This window comes from Notothenia coriiceps, unplaced genomic scaffold (assembly GCF_000735185.1).
Source record: "Notothenia coriiceps isolate Sejong01 unplaced genomic scaffold, NC01 NC01_scaffold00038616, whole genome shotgun sequence".
Classification (NCBI taxonomy): Eukaryota; Metazoa; Chordata; class Actinopteri; order Perciformes; family Nototheniidae; genus Notothenia; species Notothenia coriiceps.
The window spans coordinates 5,570-21,979 of NW_011371317.1; the positions used below are offsets into that span (position 1 = coordinate 5,570).

A 16,410-nucleotide genomic window follows, 5' to 3' on the forward strand; every position below is an offset into this window, starting at 1 on the left:
CAATGCATATCCACATCCCTGTTGATATGTCAAATCATTCTTCGATCTGGAGTCAAACCTATTTCCTGATACCATTCTGATTATTCATATACCAACGTTTCATCTAGAGTACTACCACACTATGAAGTTCTTAAGGGTTGGTATTAAGGGTTTTTATGAAACAAAAAAAGGCCCAGGCGCCTCAACATGAATACATATATTCATGGTATGCCACATATGAAAAGGCTAAGCTATGCCCAGCAGTGCATCCCACATGTAAAGCAGTGAGGAGCCCTGAGGAGACCTGGACAGGCTGTTATCTCATCCAGGGAGATAGGAAGTATGGACAGGAAATACAGAGGGAGGGGGAGGAGAGGGCCCATATGGGAAGTGCAGTGTAAACAGTCTCGGTTTTTAATCATCCCAGCTCACGTTCGGAACTGGACGCACTTTGATGTTCTCCCTCAGCGCCGCCTCCGCCCTCCCATCGCTCGTTCCCAAACTGCCGAGCTGAGGGCCCGCCAGGGGAACGTGCAGATAGTGTCCTCGGACAGAGGAGGGCTCAGGAGAGATGAGGAGGAATTCAGTACCTTGTGGGACACTGAGAAGGGAGGCGAAAGAATGTGAAGTGGTGCAGAGTTAACTGGTGTTCAGTCAATTGCCTGCCCTGCCTTAATTATAGCTGATGTATTTAAGGGAGCTCTCAAAGGTCCATTCAACATTTCAAAGCACAAAGACCAAAAAAAAAGAGTGAGGAAGAAAAGAAAGTTACGATTAAGAGAAAATAGGTGGAGCTCTTATGATTGGACACAATGCCCACTGGAGGATAAACTGCTTCTCTCCAAAGAGGAGAGTCACTCAAGTTCAAAGCTCTCCCAGAAGCCATTGCATTGCTCCTCTGCTCATAATGCAAGCTGTTTTTAGTAAAAGGAGAGAGAGTCAACATTCCTTACCACTTGTATTTGTCCAAATAGCGCTGGCCAGAGCCCAGCCAGTGTTCCAATGAACGTGTTCATTCAGAGGACAGGGCATACTTCCAGGAAGATCACAGTTTAATAGATCAGAGAGAAGTCTTGTGACTTGATATATAAGGGAACAAAATGGGATGTTCTTCTATCCAAAGCACTTCCTCACATGTGTTTGCAAACAAAATCTAAACAGGATCTAAAGATTTCTAAAATAAATAAATCCAGTTCTTGTTTTCTGTTGTACTTTTCTACAGTGTATGTTTTTTAACCATTTTATGGACTTGTACAATAGCCTTGCAGTTTTTAAAGGAAATGGATGTTTAGCTGATAAATGTAAGATAACAATTTTCTCCAAATCAACCTCCAGAATCTGATCATTCTAATAAAACAGCTCAAGGCTCAGAGGAGCAACATGTTAAAGATGTGTATGTGGCCAAAATGATAAAGAATAACTGTAGTTTATGTATAAGTGATTGGAATGCTTCGGCATGACCCAGAGTAAGACTGGGCCATCTTCTGGGACTCCCAGAATGCACTGGCTGACCTCCTAAACAGGAGTTATGCTTACTAGAAGAGAATTTGGCATTGTGGTCATGATAATACATGACGTGAGGACAGTTTAATCACAGAGGAGAGAGGACAAACTAAGACACAAATAAAAAGGACAAAGCCTGAGTGAGACAGAGAATGTAATGGAAGTCAACCTCCTTTCCAGCTTTCACCCCCCACTCCCAATCCACTGGGAGACAAGGACATACAGCAGGACTGTAGAGCAGCCTGCAGAGGCAATGAGGACCTGTTGGAACAGGCCTGAGCTGCAACAAAGAGCATCCTGCAGCATAACACCACCTCTGTGCACTGTGGGAGCAGCCCTGACAAAACTACACCTTCCTCTGCTCGGACAGAACTGACACCAACAGTCTGACTGAGGGAACAGAAGAGAGGACACAAGCATCTGTACAGACTTTTTAACCAGCAGAAAGCAAGAGAAACCAGGGATCATATCAGCAGAGCATTAAGACTTGGCAAAGAAAAACATGTGGTCTGAATTTATTTTGTATACTTTTTCTTATAAGTTCTACATTACTGATCAAGTAACCATAAATAAGTGGCTGAAGCTCATGGGTGACAGGGGATAAATACCTTTACCTGTATTTCCTCTACAGCACATTTACATGTGGAACACTACATAATAACTGTGCACGGTTTTATGAGGAAGAAAGATAAAGAACACTGGAAATCCCAGGGAGTGTCTTTGATCTCACCTGCGCTGTGATATGCCTCCATAACATTTTGTCAACATCCCACACAGGTACATTAAAAGCCAAATCAGTTTTAACTTGAGAGGAAAACAGCAATGGCTTTTTAGACAAGTGCCTAACAACTTTCTCTGTTAAAAAGCCAATCCTTATCAATTATGGCTAACTGCAGCATCTGGCTTGCCATTCACAAAACCTCCCACGCCTGCTGAGTGAGAAGAGACAAGATCCTACAGTGCCTCAAATCTGTCGTCCCGTTTCTCTGGAGACGGTAAATAAATTGACACAGCTAGAGCTTTAAGGCCTGGGAGCCTTAATCCAGTACTGAATCCTAAATATGCACGCTGAATAGAGCACATACTTTACATTTCAAAGGTAACGGCATGCTTTTTTAAAAACCTAAACGGTAAAAAAACATGTTTGCTTAAATTAGGTTTGCATGAGTCTAAACATGATTTCAACCACACCTTCTTATCAAAATGTTGGAGGAGAAATAGATGCCATAAATAGAAACTGCAAAGTAATGCTTTCATCTTTAGAAAGATACACATAAAGAGGTTGGCAATCTCAACCCCACCCATGTTTTTAGAAAGGATAAGTAAAAATAGATTGAAGACCAAGTTACCTCAATAACACCTGTGCTGCATCACTATTGTTCAAGGAATTTAGATTTACTGTCATCACATGCTGAGTGGGAAACTCTCAGAAAGATGCAGACAGTGTTCCATGTAACCCATGGCCACTAGTTTACAGTATTTTGATGCAGTATAGCAACAGTACAGGTGTTAACATCATTTGGTTTATCAGACAGTGGATGCTGTGTAAACAGTTATTTAGTCTGGAGAAACATGTGGGTCACTGCACAGGAGGAAGAAATTAACTAAGGTACGACAGTTTGTCCTAAAAACTCATTTTCAAATGAATTTTACTTTTTATAATGTATGGACTTTGAATGGTAGATTGTTACTCTGCAGGCACCATTTAACTTCATGCATGATTTTTCTTATCCGCAGTATGGGAGAACACTCAAGTTTATAAATACTGTCTCTAAATTATCTGCACATTCAGAATGATGTTAGAAAAGTGGGACATCTACAATACAAATGTCTATTTGAGGGTTCCCTGGGGAAAAGGGATTATAAGAGCAACAGGCAAAAGTATATTAAAGCAGAAATGATTCCAAGTGGTAAGGCTGTCAATTAATATTCTCCCTTCTCTACCTAATTAAGTGTCATTAAGCAAGGCATACATTCCTAAGAGCTTTCAGGGCACTATTGCATGGGAGCCTAGAGTGGTGGGGCCCCGGCTGAACAGCAGGTGCCCATCCTGCAGCCCTGAATTCCCTCTTTTTTTAGTATGTTTGGGGGTACATGATGAGAGAGAGTGGGCAGAAAGTAGAAATACATTGATTGCTTTATTACACCTTACCTGCATTAGTTTTCCCTCCGCTCTGCCGGCACTTCCTCGCACGAACACCCCTTGCAGAGTGATGGGCTTCCCCGTCGACTCTTGGTTCAGCAGTGCCACCTTGATGACCGCTCGCTGGACCTGCCGCTCGGACTCCAGGCCCGGTTGGCCCAGCACCACCTGCAGGGCCGCCATGAGCAGCCACGGCCAGAGCCCGGCCAGGCGCCGCTGGGGGACGGTCATGGCCTCGGCTGTAGCGGCGGTGCCCGGCCGCACATGGTGGACTTCAAAGCAGGCAAGCGCCGCGGGTAGACAAACGGAGAAAATATGTGTATATATTTATACGTCCCCCACTTCTTCTCTCCGCGTCGACGACTAAACAGATACAAACCAAACTTTTAGAGCTGGAGGACTGCCATCATAACTCATGCGTGAAAATCCTAAAACTTCCATTCAGCACCAGAGTTAATATTCAAACTCGAGACGTTATAGAAAGCAGTACCCACATGGAACAAAGAATATCTTCCGAGTTACAATGAGCTTGAAACTTTTATCCAGTGTCATTAATGTGGGTGGCGAAACACTGCATGCTCAAAGGCACCATGAAGACACGCTGTGTCGTGTTAGAGCTTGAAGTGTGCAGTAGTTGTCCAGCAGCCTAAACTTCACCATACACAACAAGTGTCCTCTTTTGTAACGTGTTTGCGTTATAGTTCAGCTGTAGTATCCTCTCCCCAAAGAACGGCAGGTCCTGTGAACACTGTTTCAATATTCATCTGTATCCAAACTCTTATTAATATTACAGTGTACACGAGTCACTGTACCTTACAATCACAGTGTGTGAGTTTCCAAACAGAGTGAGAAGATAAAGCACATCCTGTGGGCGCAGATATTTCTGGATAATTCCACAAAAAACGCAGAAAAGCGACGACTTGTACTTCAAAGGCTGGGTTACAGGTTGCCGCCGGAAAGTTATAAGGCATGTTGACAGATAAAGCAGTGCCAAAAAGTTGAGTAATATTCTTTACAACCGAGGAGTTGCGAAAAAAATAACCCTCAAAGAAGTTGTTAAATTCAGAACACCGCTCTATCTAATTATTAACCAAAGCAAATGGACCGTTGACTTACTTCGCTTATAGCTTATAGCTCTAACAGACACATTAACTTACTTTCTACAGTCGGTGTTCATAAACGCTGTAAAAAGAAAAACACACAGGCATTCCCCTGAGTTCAGTGACTCCGCTGCCACTGTAAGAAATTAGATACGATCCTCCTGAGAACACCGAGAAAATGAATTGTTTATCAAAATCATCAACGAGCACAGAGAAGAAATACTACAAAAGTACGGAATAAAAGTGGTCCAAACTCCTAGTGGTCTCCATTGAAAGTTGATAAAGTGGAGAGACACCGTGTACAGTTATGACACCGTCCCAAAAGTCTACCTCCCGGACTGTCTCTCGCTCCCCTGGGATCTCATTGACACTCTCTACCTGCTCTCTTTGCTGCTGCCTTCACGTGCCGTCAGACATTTTAGATTTTGAAGAAACGATACACATGATCAATCATGATGTGTTTGCGGGAGGATGGACTTTTGTCACTGGATTTGTTTTGACGAAAGATAAACGTAGTTAACAAGTATTGCATGTAAATTAATGATGTTATGAGAAACAATTCTAAGTCAAAGTTACCACTTGTGTTTAACTCCTATTTTCACAGAATGTGGTGTCAAATTATAGTCTTTGATAATAAACAGCTATGAAAAAATACCTGTGTTACAAACTTGGTTAAAACCGTCAAACACTTACACGTTACAGAATTAATAAATACCTTACAAAATAATGCAATAGGAGCTTCCGAGTAGCACTTAAATGCCACATTGGAGGCTGAGGGCGGAGCAGCCAATCATGAGCGGCCCTCTCAAACACGAGTCAGTGGCTACCTCTAGTGTACACACACCTACTGTACATAACCAGCTGCAGCGTCAACAGGAAATCATGACATACTGTACACATTAAAAACTATAGCTTAATTATCAGAAGTATATTTCATTTTATTTATAAAGCTTTTGCAACGTGCCTTTAAAAACATGCCAGTTACACATTTTGAAAACACTGGAAAAGGGGTGCATTAAATAATTAATAAACGAAGGATTTGCAAACACCAACTTGTCACCATCACAAAGCAAACAATCAATAGTAGATTCAAATATATATTTTCATTAAAAAACATTACATCTCTTCGCACCATTACAGCAGTAACTTGCTATGACAAACACTAGCAGTTACGATATTAACAACAGTAAGTCAAACATGTGCACATTAAAATAGATGAGGCTGAGTTTGCCTTACTTGAGCAATTCTGTATAAATAAAGTTAAATTAAATTAATTGAAAACATCAGAAGGCAGTTACATTTAAAACACAAGCGTTTTAAAGAGGTTAAACCTTACTTTCTACTTTTTTTTTTAAATGTATCACTAGCAATTAGTAAACACACTAAAGGAAAATACACACGTAAGACATATTACACATTTTGCAAAATAATGTAAATAAGGTTAACATTTCAACTCATCAACAAACCGTTCCACAACAAAAAATCATTGAAATGGAGATGAAGTTGTTAAAATCTAAGATAATAAAATACTGTAATGAATCAAGACTCTCTGTCACATTCAAATAAAATCAACAAGTTGAGATCTAAAAGGAAAAGAAGGCAAACTGTTAGTAAACATGTTGCAACTACTCACATGTGAACTGTCTTTTCTTCTACCCGTTTTCATCTGAAAGTGCTATCTTAATGTTCAATAACAGCTTACCTAAAGATATGGTGTACTTCCTGTATCCTTGCTGCTGTTGGCATTGTTGGCCTGACTCGTTTCCTTTAGAGGCGACCTTTCCTCGACATCTATAAGCTCAGTGTCCTTTGCATCATCAACGGTTACGTGAGGGGCAGAGAGAAAACCACATCATTTACATGGCCTCTGCTAAGCTGCTGCAAATGTTCCTATAATACATCATCAAAATGTAAAAATACACATCATGGATGAATAGACAGACCTCATCTGTCCTGGCAAAGTCTTTTGATTTTAGAAAAGTAAAGCCTTAAGGAGACGTACAATGTAGAGGCTTACCTCAAATATGTCAGATTCAGGCATTTTCTCAGGTACTGAAATCACAGACTTCTCGTCTTGTTTGTAATGAATCGGAGCACTCTTGGCTGACACAGCCGTGATGGGTCCAGGGCTCAAAGGGCTAGCTTTCATGGGGCTGGTCAGGTTGTCACTCATCATGCTTGTGTTGGAGACCGCCACTAACACAGGGCCCGGCATCTCTGGGGTCACAACTCTAACCAGGCCAGCTCTACTGGGTGGAGTTTGCATCACCTCATCGGCAATCTGGAAGATTGTGTCCAAGTTGATGTCACATTTGTTCAACTCATGGTGTTCCTTGGTCTTTGAATCCTGGTGAGGGTCCGAATATGGAAACATGTTCACAGGATAGCTTGCCTTCAACAGAAAAATAAAATGATTAGTAACAGTAAATGTCCAACATAGTCCATCTCCTAAACCAAAAACAGATTTATTTTGAGGCACTGATAACATGACTCATGGAGCACACTTCAATCCCCCTACCTGGTAATATCTGTGGGGAGAGAGGGGCACTGGCTGAAGTCCACCAGCTGCCATATGGGAAGCCATAAGGCTCGGATGGCAGCACTGGTAGGCTTGAAAAAATAAAAACAGATGTTTTTTTATTATAAAATGCAGGATTTGAAGTTAAAACCTCAATGTTTACACTCTCACAAATCATTCAACACAGAGATTAGTACATTTTAATAATAGCTCCAGCTAAGAATTATTTTGAGTGTTGATGAATTGTATGGTCTCTGAAATGTCAGACATTGTGTAAAATGTCAAGAAGTGTTACCCAAACTAAATGTCTTGTCTACAACTCAAAGGTCTTCCTTTTACTGCCATAAAGGAGTAAAACAACCAAAATATTCATATTTAAGAGGCTGGAATCAGACCATTATAATAGGTTACCCTAAATGTCAATTAATCTTTGTAACTAAATTACAGTACATTTGTATTACATTGTATGTCAAATAAAGGCCTGTCACTAAAATTATGCAAACAGTGTGGTTTTTAACTCTTTCACTCATACTGCTAACATGTTCATTGGTGCTATGCTCACCTGCAGCCAAGTAGCCCGGCTGATATTGTGCATGAGAACCAGAAAAAGGAAAATTGGGATTTGCAGAGTTTGCACGGGCGAGTAAACTCTGCTGAAGGTGCATATGACTGGAGCCTGTGGTGAGTCCAGGGTAATGGTGGCCTAAGGAGACTGGTATCCCTTTGTCTGCTGCAAAGACCATCGGCGAAAGAGCCGCACCATGACCCCTTATCAGAAATCGTGGGGGAACTGGGGTTCCATTGTGCGATGTCATGGCCTGAGCTTTTTTTGGAAGATAAGGACATTGGGACTCCTGATGTCGGGGACTATGGCTAGTCAGCAAAGAACTTCCTGCAGAATCTAGAGGGAAGCAAAGCATGGCAAGCCGTTAAACAGCCATATTTTAACTGTAAAGCACTTGTAAAAATTGCAATTGTAAACATTTGGTTCGGTTGGAAGTAATAAAGCTAGAACGGACCCATTCCAGCCCATGACAGGTTTAAGAAATAGTAAGATGTTACAGTACACACCACCACAGGACAGCCATGAGAAGTCATGCGTAACACTTGCCTCTTTTCAAGTCGCGATCCATGCAATCACCTCCCCCACTGAACCGAAGGAATCGACTCAGGGGACGAGCTTTCACGTCCACACCAGCTTTTATCTTAGCCTTGTTCTCGGCGGTCAGTCTCCTCAGATTTTCAACAAATGCAGGCTTGTCTCGCTTGAAGTTTGGGTTTATAAATTGATGATATCCTGCAATGTATCCAGCCTGTTTAATAGGTTGATCGACTTTCTTGAAGCCATACAGATTGAGCTGACGGACAAAGCTTGAGAAGTTGGTTGTTTTGAAGGCGTCAGGTGAGGTGTTGGCTCTGGGAGACAGGATCTGTTTCTCAAAGAGTTGTTGATCAATGAGGATGACTTCGCCGTGAATGTCCCAGCAGATGCCTTCATTTAGCGGGTTGTTCACCAAACGCCATAGTTTGGCAGGAAAGTTCATTGGGTTGATCCCGTCAGGGAGTGAACTATCCCTAAAGTCCATGATGTTGTCTGAAGAATTGGAAACAGAGAAAAAGTTAGTGAACACATAGTTTTCCTTTTTTACACAACATTGTAAGGCAAAATCAAAAGTACATATCACAACAGACACAAATACAAAATAAAGCAGACATTGATATGTTTAACATTAAATAGTAATGATTAAATAATACAAAAATACACTTCAAATTAAAAAAAGGACAAACATTAAAAAATAACTATTATTTGGCTTCATGGGGGTTTGTAAAAACTATGTTTCATAATTAAGAATCAGAAACAGGTGTATTGCAAGGTAGGAATTTATCTTGGTGTATGTGCATACATAAAAACAAAACAGTGTTATAATAAAATAACCTGTTGTTTCATTACTATTTGTCACAAAGTTAAACACTGAATTAATGTCAAATAAAATAGAGGCAAAGGGGTTTTTGAAGCTTAACTATTCTGCTTATGAATAAATAATGTTCCCAATAAAATAGAAAGTGAATACCAGTTTAGAGATGTGCTACTCATAATGTCGAGTGTAGCGACAAAACTCCCAATGAACAGTTTCTAGAGGCTGAGGTAGGCTCATCACTTTTACACGTTTCAAATAAAAGAAATAATAAACAAACAATAACTTAAAGGACCAAGGTAGACCAAAGGGTCAACAGAAAATGCTTGAGCCAGCTCACCCTCTGTGTCATACTAACTACTGGCAGACAACAGGTGGACTTACAGGTGGTGAATACAAATGCGTGTAATCTAAAATAACAGCAATAACGGAAATAATGAACTCAGGCATGGCATACCTAGATCGAGTAACAATTGCTATTGAGTATGTTTGTATGTACGTAAACATTAAACAAAGGGGCGTGTATCAGGCAAACCGTCATCAGTTGCTTTCCGTTATTGTTCGTTTTAGCTAGCCAAGTAAGCGTGTACAACATAACCGTATTATTAACCGGTAAATACATGTCATAGACTAATCTAATACAATTGACATACCATTAACGTTAACTTACGGGGTGTGACACTTTTCGTTAATGTTAACGTTAGATAATAACCCACTTTAACTACCCGTTAAGTAATCTAGTTATGAAGGAAAGTGATGAGCTAACGCTAGCTAATATTTCACACTTGGGAGTATTGATATTTAAAAAATATTGACTTCAAGCGAATGTCAACGATGTAGCTAAACTTAAAAAAGTTTAAAAGCTGTAAATCGTTAACTTTAACGTCAGTTAAGTTCCTCCAAGTGCTAACTTTAGCGGTAACGTTATTGGTAACGTTACTTATTTTATGTGAACGTTAACGTTAGCTCGCCAAGTAACTGATCTGTAAGAAATGATTGCAGCACATTACCAAAAATGTACGTTTGCATAAATAATTTCAATATATTGATATGCTGATTTGTGTATCATGATAGAACAATAAGAAATATTAAATTATGTAAACTGTACCTGGATCACACAACATGACTCTTCTTCAGAACCGTCTCGAGTTCCCGAACCGTTGGAGCTGTTGGGAGTTTAAACGTTTCATCTGACACTGATTCTGGGCCAACTGACAGGGTTCTATGATGTTCTTCAACAGGGCAGTTTATCACCTTCTATTAGAAACAAACATGGGGGGTCATTCAAGTCCACTGCTTCTAATTAAAGGTGCACCGTGAACAATCCCCAGTGATGTAAGGTAACTAAGTAGATTTACTCAAATACTGGGAGTCTTTACTTGAGTATTTCCGTTTGCTAGTTTTGTACTTATACTCCACTTAAATTGAGAGGTCAACGGTGTACTTTTACTCCACTAAATTTAATTAATACCTTTAGTTACTTTGCACATTTGTGTAATGATGGGAATATATAATCACACTATAATAAGACTTTTGTTACACATTGAGTCAATTCACAAGCAACCTTGCAACATACAAAGTAATTCAAACTAGCTGCATCTTTACGAGCTTTGATAACACTAATGCATTAATAATTATAATAAAAGAATACAATTTATATATTATTCTTAAATGGGTCAATCAGCATAATTAGTTATTTTTGTAAAGTAAAAGTTAATTCAAAAGTTAGTTGCATATTGTCAAAAACAAAAAATGGGAAAAACCCTAAATTAATTTAAAAAAAACTAAGTGATGGTTGAAATTGGTTGAAATACATGGACGCATAAAGAAATAAATAACAATCAACATCTTGTCCTATAATATGTTCTGGTCAGAAAGGGAAACATTATTTTTAATTAAAGTTTACTATATTATTGCATTGGGTTCACATATGTTCAAAGATTTATAATAAAATGTACAAAACACCTCAAACATAATTAATCGTTGTAACTGAAATTATATAACGTTTATCACATGCATATACATTAACCTACTACGTTTCTGTTTGCATTCAGTTTATTTATTCACCACTATTTATATAACCTTGTTTTATTATCGTTTATGTTTTTTACCAATATTTGAACTAACCCAAAACACCTTTTATGTCTTAAATTCGAATTTATCTTCTATCTGCAATACATTTTTTTGGCTTTTAAATATAAATATATATATATATACTATATATATATATATATATATATATATATATATATTACATAGCATTGTTGAAGGGAGCCTGTCAAACAAGATGTGTAATAACTGCATTTTTTTGTGCATGATGATATAGAAATGTAACCTTGAATCTGATGGAGATTATAAATAATTTTGTACAGGCGCACATAGGGACCTCTATGCGCTGGTCTTTTAGGGCCTCGCAGTCAGTGACGTAATCCCCGGGCGACTGGGAAACATTCAAAACAATCATCTGTTTGATTTTTCGGTATTCAATTGTCCAGTAGCTTAACGTAATGGCACTGGAAACGGTCCCGAAAGACCTTCGCCATTTGCGAGCCTGTCTTCTTTGTTCTTTAGTGAAGGTAAACTTTAAACTGTGTAAAGATACGTTCAAGATAGCTTCTTGCTAACGTGTTAGCCGCTATCTGTGCCGCATTTATTCTTCTGCTATGTGTGTATACTGCTTTTTTTTTTGCCGAATAACACCCAAACTGACTGGTTAAACTTCTTATATACTTGTTGAAAGTACAGTATTTAGTCTATCTCTAACAAACAATGTTTGTTTGGCTAAACTCAAACATGTAATGTTAATTACAGTATACAAACTAAAATACAGTTGAACAGGACTTGATAAAAGTAGACTGGGTACAACATTTCATGCCAGTTACGGTATTGAACAAAGCTAATATGGTTAACAGATTATTCGATCAACAGAAACATAATTGTTTGAAAATTGATTAATCGTTACAGTTATTTAAGTATGATATATTTAGGCTAATAGTTAAACAATTACAACATTCAGCCTCTGAAACTATAGGATGTTCTGCTTTTGTCATATATCATTGTGAAACTAAAATGTTTCGGCTATTTAGTCAAAATAAAATGAGGACGTCACGTTTGTTTTTGTACAGTTGTGATGGCCTTTTTTATTTGACGTTTTATTTACTAAACGATTATCGATCATTCATAAAATGCTCTGTCTTCTTTAGACCATTGACCAGTTTGAATACGACGGCTGTGACAACTGTGAGTCGTACCTCCAGATGAAGGGGAACCGAGAGATGGTTTATGAATGCACAAGTTCCTCATTCGATGGGTAAACACTGATTTGAGAATTTATTAATTAAAAAATGTTCAATGGTTTGAACAATTTTCTTAATTCTAACCAAAACTGTCTGTCCACAGTGTGATATCCATGATGAGTCCTGAGGACAGCTGGGTCGCTAAATGGCAGAGAATAGGTAAAGATGTAGGCCCATATTAAACCATTTCAATTTCTAAGAACATGTCCTTTTTTTTTATATTTGCTCAAGTCATTTTATTGTTATATGATCTAGTAATAAAATGTATTTGTTTTTTCTTCATCTTACAGGTAACTTCAAGCCAGGTGTATATGCAGTGTCAGTGACTGGCAGACTTCCTCCAGGTACACTTTATCTAACTGTAATACTTCAATATGTAGCCAATTTCACACACCTAGAAAGAATAGGTTTGGCTTTTTTTGTTCAGAATCTCCAACTTGTTAAGTATTACATATACTATACTCATTCCCTGTTTATGTAACTAACTTTTGTCTCTTTTCTGAAGGCGTTGTGAGAGAGTTGAAAAGCAGAGGAGTGATCTACAAATCCAGAGATACAGCAGTGAAGTCCTAAACCTGAAGAAGAGATGAAGACGGGACTAAATGTGTTTGTCAGTCATGTCTTATGGAAATGCCCTTCAACTGTTCCATTTTTGTTTATTTTTGTTATTAGAAATATTAGCACGGGAGCTCTCGGGGAGTTCCGTTTTTTAAAATGTTGTTTCTTTGAATAAATGCGAAAAATAAAGTTCTGTTTTTATACAAACAGAGTCATTTCTGTAACACAGAGAGATTTGCTGATTCAGGGATATAAAACTTGTAAAAAAAGAAGCAGCGGATGTCAAGAATATACTGTCAGTACTGGAAGTTTCACCAGAAAAAGTAAAACATAAATAAAGTAATCACCAATAAAATTAAAATAAACACATGATAAAAAAAGATAAAGTAAAAACCAACCATTACATTATAAAAACTAAAGCTAGCCCACAACTCCAAATTGAATACCAGATTAAATAAAAAATATATAATAATTTGCTCAAATGCAAGCTCTTAAAAAATAAATCACCTATTTCTTACCCATCAAAATACAATTATGTTAGGTAATGACATGTATTTTAAAATATAAACTATGCCCATCTCAATGCTGATATCAGTATTAGAGTTTTAGAGTTCTATATCTGAAGTAGCAGAGTATTATATTTTGTTGAACTTTACAAAATTAAAATCACCCAGAATGTACACAGCCTTAACTCGCCATTCTTTTTAAACCAAGAGAATAACTTGCATTTACCGAGAATTCCCTGTAGTGTTCTTATAGCTACACTAAAGAGAAGAAAGTCAACAGTCTATCATCATGTGTTGTCAGAGGTGGGAAAGCACTCAGATATTCTAATTGAGTAAAAGTAGAAGTTCCAAAGAAGCAAAACAAAAGTTCAAAAAATGTTACTCAAGTAAAAGTACAAAAGTGTTAGCATCAACACATACTTAAAGTACTTATTATGCAGATTGGTCCATTTCAGAATATTATATATTCAATGTTTTGTTTTTATTATTATTAATAATAATAAATAATAATAATAATAAATATAAAGTTAAAGTCAAATAATATAAAAACAATCACACATTAAAAGCCAGATTGAAGAGGTTTTTTGAGTTTTTTGAAGGTGGTGAGGTCGGTGCAGTCTCTGATGGGTTGTGGGAGTGAGTTCCAGAGGGAGGGGGCAGCGACGGAGAAGGCTCTGTCCCTCCAGGTCCGGTGATTGGTGCGGGTGGGGATGGATAGGAGGTTGGCTTCTGATGAGCGGAGGCAGCGGGAAGGGGTGTGGTGGTGCAGCAGGTCTGTGAGGTAGGGGGGGGCCTGGTTGTTGAGGGCTTTGTGAGTAATGAGGAGGACTTTGAAGTGGATTCTTTGACGGACGGGGAGCCAGTGGAGGTTCTGGAGGACGGGAGTGATGTGGTCTCGGGAGCGGGTGTGGGTGAGGAGGCGGGCAGCAGAGTTCTGGATATGTTGGATTTTATTGAGGAGGTTGGATGGTATGTCATAGAGGATGCTATTGCAGTAGTCGAGTCGTGAAGTGATGAATGCATGAATCAGGGTTTCAGCAGCAGAGGAGGAGAGTGATGGGCGGAGACGGGCAATGTTTTTGAGGTGGAAAAAGACGGTCCTAGTGATGTGATTTATGTGGTGGTTGAATTTGAGCTGACTATTAATGATGCATGTTATCAAAGGTAAAGGTGGAGCTAGTCTGAATTCCTTTGTATACTGCACGGTAGATTAATTGTGTTAACTCCAACTAAAGTCTTATTTTATTGTAGATTATATTTCACATCATAAATCAAAATCTGAGTAAAAATGCAGTGGAGTAAAAGTGCACGATATACCTCTGAATTGAAGTGGAGTAGAAGTACAAAGTAGCAGCAACTTGAAATACTAAAGTACCTCAAAATTGAACTTAACCCTTTGGAGTCGACCGTCACGCCGGCGTGATCAGATCACATGACCTGTTCAAGCCGGTGCCGCATAAAAACAACAGTCCGGACAACATTGCCGTGTGCTTCTGTCGAAAGTACTGGCTTGAAACTATATCCCAGTCTTTGTTTCATGCAAAAAGACCCAGTAAACACGGAGATACGATGATATATAGTTAATACATTTCAAAAGTATGAAAAATGGAAGCACATATTTGAATATCTTCGCCGTAAATGATCATTTTACGAAAGGGAAAATACTGGAAACTGTAGACCCTGCTCAACAGGATGTATATGTGTATTTCTGTCGAAAGTACTGGCTTGAAACTATATGCCAGTCTTTGTTTCATGCAAAAAGACCCAATAATCACGGAGATACGATGATATAAAGTTAATACAAATATATTTCAAAAGTATGAATAATGGAAGCACATATTTTAATATCTTCGCCGTATTTTATCATTTTACGAAAAGGAAAATACTGGAAATACTGGAAACTGTAGATTCTGCTCAATAGGGTGTATTTACCAGGGAGGGGGTGAGGTAATCAGGTAAACGGAGTGATACGAAGCGAGACAAAAAGAGACGAAGAGGGACGGCGGGAACCGAAGAGAGACGAAGATATACGAAGACAGGCGGCGGGAGAAAAAGAGAGACGGCGGGAGACTGCGATTGAAGTAAAGTGACAAACAAACATTGAGAATTTAGATATAGTTAGATAGATTTAGAGTGTTGAGGATTAAACTATGATGAAGAGAACTCTGAACGTGAGTCAAGCTATAAGCTTGTTATTTGACATGGAGGAGGAGGAGCCTGTGATGTTGCCCTCTGTGTCGTAGTTGACAGAAACTGCTTTGAAGCGTGGCACAGATAAAGACAGATTTTTGTACATAATGTGTATAGCCTATATATATATATATATTTTTTTTTTTTAAATATATATATTTGTATTATATTTATAATAACAGTTTTGCCTTATCAGAATGAAATCCCATGTACATTATTTAAGCTTTTAAATGTTTTGTTGTGCCTACTGTGTCACTGTTGACAGAACTTGAGAAATTAGGAAAAAAGCCTATGGATACACCTGTTATTTGTTCATAAAATTTGTATATAGGTTCATGCTGCTTCAATCAAACTTTCACATTATCATAGTGACATCCCATGTATATATTTCCAGCTTTCAAATGGTTTCGTTGTGTATGTTTGTGTTACCTATATGAAAAATTATATCATTTTCAAAATCTGTTTTTACGTTTTTTTGGGTCCAAAATGTTCATATAGTATCTCAAAAAGAAAGAAATAACTATCAGGTTATATAGGTGAGGTTGTCCTTAAAAACAAGATACCAAACATTGACATGCCAAACATTTCTTAATGGGGTTTAGTAAGACAAATCAAAAGTATGTGAAAACGGCCAAATTAGCCCAGGACTCCAAAGGGTTAAGTACAGTACTTGAGTAAATCTACATAATTACTTCCCACCT

The 16,410-nt window shown here is 38.3% G+C and overlaps 1 protein-coding gene across 1 annotated transcript; it reads left to right on the forward strand.

The window, feature by feature from the left end:
- Nucleotides 1-11,526: 11,526 nt before the first annotated feature.
- Nucleotides 11,527-13,475, forward strand: supt4h1 (SPT4 homolog, DSIF elongation factor subunit). The gene is made up of 5 exons (XM_010797892.1): nt 11,527-11,735; nt 12,363-12,469; nt 12,559-12,614; nt 12,746-12,799; nt 12,961-13,475. Exons 1-5 carry the CDS (start codon nt 11,667-11,669, stop codon nt 13,026-13,028), a joined length of 354 nt encoding a protein of 117 aa, XP_010796194.1. The 5' UTR covers nt 11,527-11,666; the 3' UTR covers nt 13,029-13,475.
- The last annotated feature ends 2,935 nt before the right edge of the window (nt 13,476-16,410 follow it).

Coding starts and splice junctions, on each gene's coding strand:
- supt4h1 (XM_010797892.1), top strand. CDS start 11,667: ATGGCACTGGAAACGGTCCCGAAAGACCTTCGCCATTTGCGAGCCTGT. Junction 11,736..12,362: donor TTCTTTGTTCTTTAGTGAAG/GTAAACTTTAAA, acceptor TGTCTTCTTTAG/ACCATTGACCAGTTTGAATA. Junction 12,800..12,960: donor GACTGGCAGACTTCCTCCAG/GTACACTTTATC, acceptor TCTTTTCTGAAG/GCGTTGTGAGAGAGTTGAAA.